Here is a 12,573-nt window from a genome sequence, read left to right as displayed (position 1 = left end):
TTTTATTATATCAATAGCTGAAAAAATATCGATACAAAAATAGCATAAGCTATTTTTATAGCCCATTATCTTGATAAATTATCTCATAGAATAAGTTTTAAATCGTCAAAGAAGATAATAACAGGAACGTTAACCAACTCTTGTAATAAGATCAATTATATCATGATATAACGGTTTAAAAAATTGTTTAAAAGATATTTTTAACGCAAAATATTATTTTAAATGATTATAATATAATAAACTTTAAACCATCAAAATTAAACTAAGCAGTGTAACGTTCCTAATGAATTTACTTTGCTTATCATAAACATGTCTCTTCCAATCCAAATGAGCGAAGATAGTTAGAGGCAGTTGCCATAGTAACTAATATCTAGCTACTGATTAATTTAAGATAATCCTTATCCTTTTTTTCGTAATTATTATATCATAAAATAAAATATTAAAAAGTATTTATTATTAAAAATATGTTTTTAATCCCAACATTTTTAATGAGCGATTTAAAATTTAATTAGTAGGAAATTTTATTATTCTAAATAAATAAATAAGCAAATAACTTTCTTTGTAGAAGTGAAAAATAGTGCAAAAAATTGTGTAATTTAGTCCACAGTATCCAAAATTAACTGTAGTATTTCGGAAAAGAAGGTTAAGAGAGAACAAAGAAAAGATTTGTTGCACATCTGTAAGGTAGTTACTCGATTTTGTAATGTCAAAAATCCGGATGTGACCTTCTAAAATGCATTTTGGCTCCTCACTCCTCTATTGTTCTAACATTTACAATATTAGATAGGTGAATGGAGTGATGGGTTTACTATTTTTAAAAAATTGTTGCAAATTCCCCATAGCAATACATCTCATACTTTTCGCTATTCAGATGATTGATGTCAACGTTGAAATATCGTCTAATGGTCGATTTTCAGCAGTCACACAGCCAAATAATGCATTATTAAAACTCAAAATGCATAAAACTGTTCCATTTTGTATTATATAAAGTAAGTATTAGAAGTTTTGCATCGAAAATGTTAAGAGATTAAAGATGATTTTATGCTTAAAGTTTCTTTCTTATATAGAGTTTATACAGAAGAAATGTCTGTTGTCATGGAAACGGATCAGCATCTTATCCATCTCCGGAAAACTAGCCATTGTTTTCATACAAAAATTCACCACAAACTCATCGGTTATATATACAGAATCGTATTTTGATCATTCAGCATTGTTTCTACAGCATTGAAATGTTGATACATTTATTTTTATTTCTACAGAAAAAGCTTTACATAAAACACCTTAAATATACAGAATATTGTAAGCAGTATACAAAATCAAAAATTTTTCTCGACTTCTCTATTATATAGAAATTGTTTTTTTCTTTCTTATAAAGGATAAAATATGCCAAAAATTTTAAAATGACTTTGGAAACATTTTAAAAATTCTTCTTAACTTGTTATAAGAATAAAAATACTCGTAAAAATTCTTTGTTCAGTAGAAGTAAATTGAATTAGGATAAAATATTTTTCTCGAATATTACAATAATAATAATAATAATAATTCTACAAGAAAATTGTTTAGTAATTCGCTCTCTCACACGAAATCTCATTAGAATAATTTATATATAATTAATTAATTAAATTAAACAGATGGAACCTATATTAGAGAAATTATACGCTATATTATATTATATATGTGTATATATAGAAAATAATTTTTCCTATCTACAAATAGAATATATCGATTTTAATAAACGTCATAAAATTAGGAAATAGAAAAATGATGGTACTTTCAAATTCATACAATATCCGCAATGTTTTAAAGGTTGCGAATATTCATTTGGGAATATGACATTTGAAGATAGTGCGAAACGCTTTTAAACTTTCATCAGTCACGCTAAATATGAATAAAACACGGTTTACAACCACGCTGATATCTTAATTAAGCAATATTATTTTGTCTAGCGGATGTTGGAGAAGGTTAAAGCCTGGATAAAATGTTAGAATTTTAATGTTTCTAACAGCTATCCTTTGTATAATTCATCGCAAGTTTCTGCATCTTCTCAGCATCATCCCATCCGAAACTTTCACTTTCATACTTTTGTTTATTTTCTAACGTAATTTAAAAATTTTCACGTTACGTCCCTCATAAATAACTAAAATATTCAGCGTGGAATTCGTCTTATATATATATATATATATATATATAATTTCTTCACGCTTCAACGTGTCATTTGGAGCGAAAATTTTAATGTAAATTCGTTCATTTGTAGCGAAAAAGAGAGGCGAAACAATGCTCCATCCCTTGAAGAATATCGTAATATTAAGACATAATAGTAATTAAAATTATTAATAATAATAATAAAAATCGTTTATCTTCTTTAACATTACACAAACAGGAAATCTGTGTAGATGTAGTAAAGCACAATGTCGTCATGACAACGTCGATCACGTCCGTAACTTAGCAACCAGTATGAGTAAAAGTGATCCATGTTTTGACCCGCCGGTATCACGTGATAGAGAAATGAGTCAATTCAACAAGTGGATGAAGGTTGAATGACGATTGTTGCAACGTAGTTTAACCCCTGTATCTGATATATATATATATATATATATATATATATTCGCATATAAAACATCGTATAAGTTAAATATTAGAGTCAGGAAGTACACGCCCAAATTTTTAATGATTTATGTGAGTAATGGCCTAGATAAATGAATGAAATATAATCAGACAAGCTTATTGATCCGCTTCTTAAGCTTATATATATCAATAATCATTTAAAAAGTAAATAACACAGATATGCAGATTAATTCTGAACTTCCCCCCCATTTGTTTCCGAGTAATAAACACGTGTAATATAATCAGTCACGCGATATTCTACTCCATTTTTTTTAAAGATAATTTTCGTCACTAATTTTTGAAAAAAATTAATTTTTTACGTAGAACTTAAAAAAAAATTATGTTTAAATACGATAATTGCTTTTATAACTACGTAAACGTTGATTATAATTAAGCATCATCGTCTGAAAATTCAGTAACGCTTTATCCTCCCTTCTATCTAATTATTGGGCTTCAATTAGATCTATAAATTCCCACTGTCGTCTGTCTGTCTGTCTTTCCTTATTCTCAAGAACGGTGTTAGATAGGTGAAAGTCGAGAACAGAACAGTTGTGGAAAGCGTAGGAAAAGGGAAGTCACGTAATTTCAATTCAAAAATTCCATCCAGAACGGAGTTACATAGATGATTGGCATGATATTATAAGGAAAAACATGATTTACAGGGGCAAGACACTACTAAATTGAGGTGGAGAGCATATATTTTAAATTAAATAGATTAAAAATTTCAGCCTGATATTGTGACGTTGTCATAATAATTTTTGCTCTTTTATCTTATAAATATTTATTTTAAAATATATAAGGAATTTTACTACTTCCTCAACTTTGGAAGGAAAAATAGAATTTAGATTTCATCTACTAAGTTGCTTAAATATTTATCATTTTGCTGTTCAAAGGAGCGAAGATAATTGCATTAACATGACAGAATGTAAAGAATTTTTGCCAGGAATCCCGATGTTTGTAGAAAGAAATCTAATTTTAAAGCAAATATATCCAATTTAGATACTGATATTGGTTTAAAAGTTTTTATATAAGTCATACTTATCTATAAAAACGAGTAGTAAAGTTGAGTATCCTTCGTGCTTGCTACCTATTTTAATCAAACGAGATGAGAGTTTGCATACTTTAAGCTAAATAAATCTTACTCCGTGAGGTTAAAATAAATGTTAAAAATTGCCTTTCGATAGATATTAATTGACTAAATGCTATTTTAGTTCTTACCCGAAGCTAAGTTATTATTAAATCCCATACTTACGTGTGTAATTTTAGGAAATTCCTCATCAAACTATCGATTCTGTTAGGACGTTCAACCCGCTTCTACATCTTTTATTAAATATAAATATATTATTTTAAAGAGGAAAAAAAACATTTAATTATAATTTAAAATATTTACCAGACGTATTTTAAGAGTTAAAATTTATCATTATGTGAGGTAAAAGTAGCTTGACGTATGTATTTTTTTTTTAAATAATTAAATTGGATAAATTCAAGATGTTTAGTGCTATCACGTGTAAAATTGGATTTAAAATATGCTTAAATATAAATAAAATCTCTCGCCTCTTCGTTAAATTTTATAAAATTAATTCGGAAATTACTCTAGAATAATTTAATGTACGCCTATAAAGACACACACAATTCATTCTGTATGTAAAATACAGAATATATTTAAATATATAAGTTGTACATTATTTAAAAAAGTATTAGTGTTAAATTTGAAAAAAATCTGTATGTAAATTAGGTATTTTTGCGTGTTTAAGAGAAATAAAAAAATAAATAGTTCGTCTAATCTTCTCGTAACGCGTTTAGAGATAAGTAACAAATAACAAGATTTCCGAGAATTTTATTAGAAAAACAATTAAGAATAAACTAGAAAAAAAATATATTTTAGAAACTTTAGATTAAATTTTGTGTAGAAAACCTCATTTAAATTGGTATAAAGTTTTTAAACAAACTTTATATAATTTATAAACTTGAATTAAAATAAATTATCAAACATTTCAACAAAAATTTCAACAAAGATTAACCGGAAACATAATTATCTGAAGGATAATTCGTTAGAGAAATTAAATTCAAATTTAAATTAATTTCGACCAATCATTGTCAATTACTTATGTCTCCTACCAATCAACGTTTAAAATTACATAAAAATTTTTAGCGCTGTTTATTTCATATTTCGCTGAGGACTCCTATGTTTTATGAAACTTGTTATATAATATTATTATATTTAGGATTGTTTTTGTAACTATATTTAGTAACAATTTACCTTGTACACTGTTAGATAATCAATCCATTATAAATATTAGGTTCTTTCTATACATGCAAACTATTTAGTTTTGCGATGTCAATACTGTTTCTACAGCATAGAATCTTATAAGCTATGTACAGTACAGTACAATTACAGTAAAATATATCATAAATTTCGGAACTAAACACTATTTTAAGTCATAAACCCGTCTAACGCGGAAACGGTAGAGTATGAGAGAAATTATTGCATAATATAACCTGTGTAAAACGGAATTTTTGGCGTAACAGTAGCTAAATCCAAGGATATCGAGTTTTTACACAAATTTTTTCTTCTGTATACCACATAGGTGCGTATAATTTCGGTATTTTAAACATTTTTGGAACAGAAAACACTTAAATTAGACAAGAGGAATTAACGATTACATAAACCTTTATAAAGCGGAAACCTGCCAAAACAGAAAATCAAATTGATTCATCTTTTTTTTTTTTACTATTTAACAACAATTACATGTTCGCAATGGTAGGAAAATGTTACCAATAATCCATTTAAATAATGTAATTTTTCATTTTGTTTAAACTGTTTATTAATTTTATACATTTTGTATTTAAAAAAAACTCAATTAAAATAATTTTATATTCGTTAAAACATTATTGAAGTAATAATAAATGCAGATTAATTTGAAAAATTCCAGATTATAGAATAATTTCCCATTATAAAAATTATTTATTTAGAATTATAAGAACAATTTTATTAATTATAAAACGTTAAAAATTTTAATATATTATTTTTAATTTTTTTTTAATATATCATTTGTGTTTTTCTTATTCTTAGAAAAATTGCACCACTCTTTAATAAAAATGCTACGTAAAATGATCAATTTTATCGCATTTAATTAATTTTTCTATAAGAAAAACTAATATTTTCTTACTCTGTACAGTTATTGGTTTCTTATATTAATTTATTTTAACTTTATATACTCAAGTAAAAAAAAAATATATAATATATATATATATATATTAGAAGTTTCATCACGTAATGATGATGTATCTCTCATCATTAGAAGGCATTGACTACAAGCTTGTGTTTAGAATTTTTCTCGTATATAAAACACATGTAGGAATACAGGATGGTTCAACAGTCAGTTTACAAATATATTTATATTTATTTTAATATAATAATTAGTAGAAATGATATAATCCGGTTTGTCCGAATAGTCGAATATTATTTTCTATACTGAAAATTGTATATGGAGGAACTACAATAGAACTCTTTTTATATTAAAATGCTTAACTGGCTTCTGGGCCATCTGTATTTTTGATTAAAGGAAAGCATGTGCCTTACTTCTCCCTGAATAGTAAATAAAACCACTGAACATTGGTAGTCCTGGGTTCAAGTGCTTGCCAAGTGGAGTTTTCCAGGTTTACTTCATGTGTGTAACATCTAAATAGAAACCAATTTCCCATATAGTCTCATGTATAATATCTAAATATGGCCAGTTTTCCATATCTTCATGTGTGTAACATCTAAATAGGGAGCAGTTTTTCGTAGAAAGTCCTTCCAGGAGGCATTAGCAGATTGTCTGTCCATGTATTAGTTATCTGTCTTTGAAATTCTCTTCTTGAGTATTATATCAATAAAATGACATAAACCTTAATTAATAAGAACAATATCACACAAAAAATAGAATTTTATAAGAGTAATTAACCTTTAATTATAGGGAAAATATCAGAATTACCTACTATCCGACTATCCCAGAATTAACTATGATAATCAAAAATGCATACTTGACATCTTCTGCTGTCTGGTACTACGATTAAAGTCTTAAAATTAATTAAAATTATAAAAATTCGCTACTGCAATTTATAATTTTAAAGCAGTCTTAGTTATAGATGCAGCAAGACGTTGTCAATGTTAATTATTAAATTAATATAACACGAGGTATCTGTGTCGAGGGGCAACTAAGCCTTAATCTGCAAGTAACAGACCTCGTGTAGAGTGATCAAAAATATCTAAAATTCCCATTAATTAATTAGGAAATAATCAGAGAATCAGACCAAACAATCAAAAATTAACTAAATAAATTAGTGTATTGATAAATTACCGATTTTCTCGTTAATTATCTTGCGATTCATTAATTATCCTCGTTCATTTTATCTGTTTATCTAATGACATAACTTAATTACAATTTATTTAAGCGCTTTAAACATTTTTTTTTAAATAAAACTTTTATCAATAAATTTTAAATGCGGAGAAAAATAAATCAAACTGGATTTTAATAAATGGATCCTTTCACATTTCACGAATGATTTACATAACTGTGCAGTTAACTGATATCAATTAAGTCAGCTTTATCGTATTTGTTTATTTTCTACTCATGGATAATACTTAAATACGTTCTAATAGCTGCTTTCTTGTATAAAATTTTTATAAAATTGTCACAAAACCATCCAGAAATTTAATATTTTACTTGTTTACTCACGTCGGTCTCTTATTAACTCTACTCCGGAGAAAGTTCATAATGAATAAAAAATATAAAGAAAAAGTTAAATAAATCGATTGAAAACTTTTCTAATTTATTAACTTTATTATTTAATCATTCGAGATAAGCAAATTTATATTGTTAAAAGATAAATTAACTGTTCAGAGCAAGAGGAAGGAAGAGCAATGATTCTCGATCAAGAGGTATCTTTAGAAATTCAAATCATTAAAGGGGAAAAAAACAAAGAATACATTTATTATGATTATAGAATTACTAATATTCACTTAAAAGTGTGAATAATTAAGATTTTATAATAAAATTTTTATTAAATAAATATAAAAAAAATAATATTTGTATAATTAAAAATAGCGTATATGAGTAAACAATAAGTGATAAAGAGCAGGAAGGTTATAATAAATGAGATTTTCGTGTTTAAAATCGAAATAACTTAAGTAATATATAATTTAACGGATAAATAATGTTCATAAACTAAATTTTATAGCGAAATTTAGCTTATAAACGTAATTATTTGAGTGTATTTTAGCGAATATATTCATTCATCTTTAAAATAAACTATTATTATATTTTTAATTTTATTCACAATTATTATCCTTACATTTGCACGTACTTCTAACTTTCTAAATTCTAATCCATAAATTAAACATGACTAACAAAAGGCCACTTTTCTCCTCTTCTAAATTAAATACATTCAAGTTGCTTGAGAGTAGCATTTATGAACGTGGAAAAGAGTTTTAAACGTTGAAGAGGTTTATATGAACTTGATATAATAGTGATTAAACTGCACAACATGATGTTCATTTGTAATTTATACGGCTAATGACCAATTTATTATAAAACTTTGAATATATATTTATTTAATTTATAATATTTAAGCTATTTTCCCGTTGAGACAATTTACATTGGATGAACTTTAGTTAAATGTTCTCATTTATTATATAATTTAATAAATTTTAAAAGGGATAATTTTATTAAAATTTAACGACTGGACACTTTAAACGAGTAGAGCCACCGAATTTTAGCCATCTTTATTATGAATTAACACAAAGATGAGACGGGATACTCTACTTATACACACACAAAAAACACTACATTAATTATACGAGCTTGGTTATGAGATAATGCAAATGTAAGCAAATTATGAAATATTTTAGTAATTTATTCGTGTCTATTTAGATTAATTTATTTAAGTATGGAAGATAAACAGGAAGTGTAGGGCAGTTGGCTGGTTTGACAACAAATGGATGATTTTTCATCCTTGGAGAGGTGCATCTTTTATCCTTTGGGAGTGTTCCAAACGTGATATCTTGATAAAATGAACAATAAAAGAGAATTCTATTACGTCAGACACTTTCTTGATTGATGAGGTTGTTGAACAAATCATAAATGTCTTCGTTTATTAGTCAAGTTTGTTTTTACTCACTTAATTCGGTTACTTTATAACATAATTATTTTTTAAATTAAAAAAAAAAACCATACACTTAACATAATTTTTCGACCGAATAATCTATTCATTATTTAATTAGCGCCTAAAACATTTTGTATGTTTTCATATCATTTAAATATGTATTTCTATATAAATTTAAAAATATTCTTTTTATAAATGTAGAAGTACGAATGTAATATTCTATACAATTTCGTATTCACGCTGAATGTTATTTACTGTTGCTTTAAGTGGAAACGAACGGAAAATTTTATATTTTTCGATCGGAGCATTAATTTACTAAGAAATTAATTAATTTATAAGAAAATTTATGAGTTATATTCTCACATCTCTAAGCTATTTAAAGACCACTTAATGATTGAGGTAAGGATTAGTTAAGCATTATCAAATAAGTACAAAAACCTCATAAAAATTAAGTTTATCAGTCTGTAAGGTACTTAATTATCAAGATTAAATGGAATAGGAGGTGTTACCTGTTAAAATTAATCACTTCTAGTTGATTAATAGATATTTTATTACGAGAATAGGCGAGAAGAAAGCATCTTTTTTATATATAACTTATATATTACTGTTATCCCTATCAGCATTACAGCATATTCTACTAATGCCTCATTTAACAACCTTTAATTATATAATTTTAACATTAATAAGAGTAGAGAGTAAATTTACAATTCTGTTTATCTTTGCAAACGTACCTTTACCTAAATCAAATTCGCAATACACGTCACTAGGATCCATTAATTTTAATCTTGATAAATTTCCTTATTGGTTTATATATGTTAAAATGAAAATTACAGTTTATTCTGAAACAGTTTGGTATATAATTTATCATTATAATGATTTCATTTTTATTATAGGATATCACAAGGGAAAAAAATTCAATTGATGGAATTAGCGATGTAAGAATGAGAAGAATCTGGTAAGGTCTGGAACTAATGCTAGATTTAGGGATTATATTGATGTGCTATAAAAATATATACTGCATTGCAGTTTGCTGAAGATGAGAAGATTCTAAAGGTATCTTTCTGTAAAAGAAGTACTTCATCAAGGAGGAGTAAAGCATCCTTTTATCCCGATGCGAAAAAGAAAAAGGTGGTCAGAGCTATATTCACTTATCTAATATCTATTAGTGTGCATATGTGTGTGTGTGTTCTTCTTTTGTGATAGATATTTTTATTAAAATAATTAACTCTTCGATACAGAATATAATCTACCTTTGGATTCTAGATAGAAATTTTCTGGAAAAAGTTGACTTGTACAGTACATTTTATTTAGAAACTAAATACTTTTTGGATTATATCCATTTTACGTCATATTTTTAGTTATTCTCGTAATAAATTTCGTTCTGATAAATTGGAAAAAAAAATATTTTGAAAGATTTTAGTCATCAGAAATTCGTTTTCAATTATTTAACCATCCTTCCCACCCAATAATTATAATTTTCGTCGTTGAAATAATACTTTAGATCATAACATCAATTCTTACTTAAAGTTATTTCATAATAATAATACCCGTATTAATTAAGAAAATGGCTATTTATGTATTCATAAACAATTATATTCCGAGCTTGGATGCACACCCAATAAGAGCACAACTGGGATCAAACTGCATCATTCCGGAGTATCAAGAGGAAAAATGTAATTTGAAGCTGGTAAACATCATTGAAACGATACACTTTTAAACTAATTAAACTGCATTAAACATTATTATTTACGGCTTCTAAAATTTATTATTAGAACGTTTTAAATATTTACTAACCTGATAAATATTTAGCACATCCTTATTTTTTTTTCTACACAAAACATACGCAGTATAGTTTTTATTATGATGCATATGCACCATTCACTGCATTGGTTTTTGTTTTTATGACCCATCCGTCATAACGAATGTTACAATATTAATGTACGCATTATATATATATACTCGTCTCGACGGTAGATACACTAAAAAATATATATATTATCTACTAAAGTGTACAGCTTGTACAGTTTTAAATTATTATCTCCCCAGTTAATAATTTGTTGTTGAGATAGAATTTCTGTTATTATTAATATATTTCGAAACCATTTCCCTTTCCGATTTACTAAACTAAATTACACATTCATCCATTAAGTTCAGTTAATATTTTCAAGTGACTAAACTCATCTGTGAGTACCATTTTCTACATTGACTCTACGACATAATTACCAGGAAAAAAAATGAATAAATCTATACGTTAAATGTTTAAAACAATTTTATTTTTGGCTGGATAAAATTGTTTATAATCTTAAATTATTTTTTACATAAAAAATTATCAATTTTTTAAAAAAATTTATACCATGTTTACGAGGGCTCTCTTAAGCAACATGCACGTAAATATCCTGTTATAAATGTAAATATATTATTTCGAATAATTAAATAAACATATTCACTTCTTTAACATAGTTATTATTTGGTGTTATTTATGAAAAACACGATGGAAAAGTGAATTTTTAATTTTTACTTTTTAAAAATTTCACACCGGTCATGTCACACAATCTAATTTTATCATCAAGGAAGTGAAGGAGCATGCACTTCTTTCTATATCATAAATCAACCTGTTGGATCTAAACAAAGCCAAGACATAGGCAACATCCTAAGAATATTAATTAATTATACAAGAAAAATATAGCATAAACGTGATTTTTTTAAATTTCCACCCTTCCAGGGGTGTTCGTATTAAACGCTAGGATGCAAGCACACAAGATTCCATAGAGATTCTCGAAATGCATATATATATATATATTTTTTTAAAGTAACAACTGCTATAGAACCGTAGCATATTTTTGCACAGTTTAAGCCTTTTCTTACCTTTTTATGCGATTCTTGTCATAAGAGAAATATCCCTACAATCGGTTTATCTGCGCCTGCGTTGGATTCGAGCCAGGGTGGTGAGCACCACGTGCACTAGAACACCGCCAAAGTTGCGATTATGTGTTTAAAAAAAAACGAGTCGTCTGAAGGACACACGAAACACACACAACTGTTGAAGTATCAAAGGTGGGAACACCGTCTCTGCTACACTCGCATCACTGACAGATGGATAGGACTGACAGGAAACATATACCGAAGCTGTGGACGAGCCTATTCTGTAGAGTGGGGTGTGAAGGTTGCAGCCTGCAAGCTACCTTTCCTATCGTTCGAACACATGCTGGACATAATATACAGATACATACAAGCCATGCCAGTTTGATTAATGATAAACATACGTTTTATCGAGTTATACATATATTTTTTCCCAAGACAGTTTTATTAAAAAAATTTTTTTGAATGTTTTTATTCGTTTAATTGAAGATTTATGAAAGTAATTTTTATATTAACAGTAGTCTAGCGAGCAAAGAAATTGCATTTTAGCCCTAGGGATGTGTGGTAAAGTAGAGAAAATGAAGAAGCGACATATTGAAATCTTTTATTACTTTGCCCTCGAGTATTCAATTTCATTGAGATATTAGTAGAAAAATTTTAAAATGGAAAAATTTCTAGATAAAAGAAAGAATTTAAATCTTTATATTGAAGAATTATTATTACATATATTTTTAAATACAATTTTTAATAAAGTTATAAGTAATATACTTCAATCTACATCAATTTTTGCAAGCTTCAAAGATTATAGAAAGTGAAGATTGAAATGGGGAAGAAAAAATTTATTAAATTTATAAAACTGTTAAAGAAAGATTTTATTGACTTATAAATCAATACATTTATTCCACAATTTTTTAAATAAAAAATAAATAAATAAATACTTTCAAGAATTATATATAAATATAT

General features: G+C 26.6%; 2 protein-coding genes across 3 annotated transcripts in view; one reads left to right on the top strand and one right to left on the bottom strand.

Annotated features, from left to right (window-relative positions):
• LOC136969431 (octapeptide-repeat protein T2-like) overlaps nucleotides 1-2,541 on the top strand; it is a 31,550-nt gene extending 29,009 nt beyond the window's left edge. The window contains exon 3 of the mRNA XM_067263583.1: nucleotides 2,381-2,541. Coding sequence (XP_067119684.1) covers nucleotides 2,381-2,541 — 161 coding nt within the window. The remainder of the gene's footprint in view (nucleotides 1-2,380) is intronic.
• The window catches only part of SK (small conductance calcium-activated potassium channel), a 106,660-nt gene extending 94,832 nt beyond the window's left edge, over nucleotides 1-11,828 (bottom strand). For both annotated transcript variants that reach the window (XM_067263590.1, XM_067263589.1), the window contains exon 1: nucleotides 11,617-11,828. The gene's annotated coding sequence lies outside the window, so the exon portion shown is untranslated. The remainder of the gene's footprint in view (nucleotides 1-11,616) is intronic.
• Between the last annotated feature and the right edge of the window lie 745 nt (nucleotides 11,829-12,573).

This window comes from Centruroides vittatus, unplaced genomic scaffold (genome assembly GCF_030686945.1).
Source record: "Centruroides vittatus isolate TY-2023 unplaced genomic scaffold, ASM3068694v2 contig_1787, whole genome shotgun sequence".
Taxonomy (NCBI): domain Eukaryota; kingdom Metazoa; phylum Arthropoda; class Arachnida; order Scorpiones; family Buthidae; genus Centruroides; species Centruroides vittatus.
Note: the sequence above shows the minus strand (reverse complement) of the source record. Positions and strands in the feature narration are given on the sequence as shown.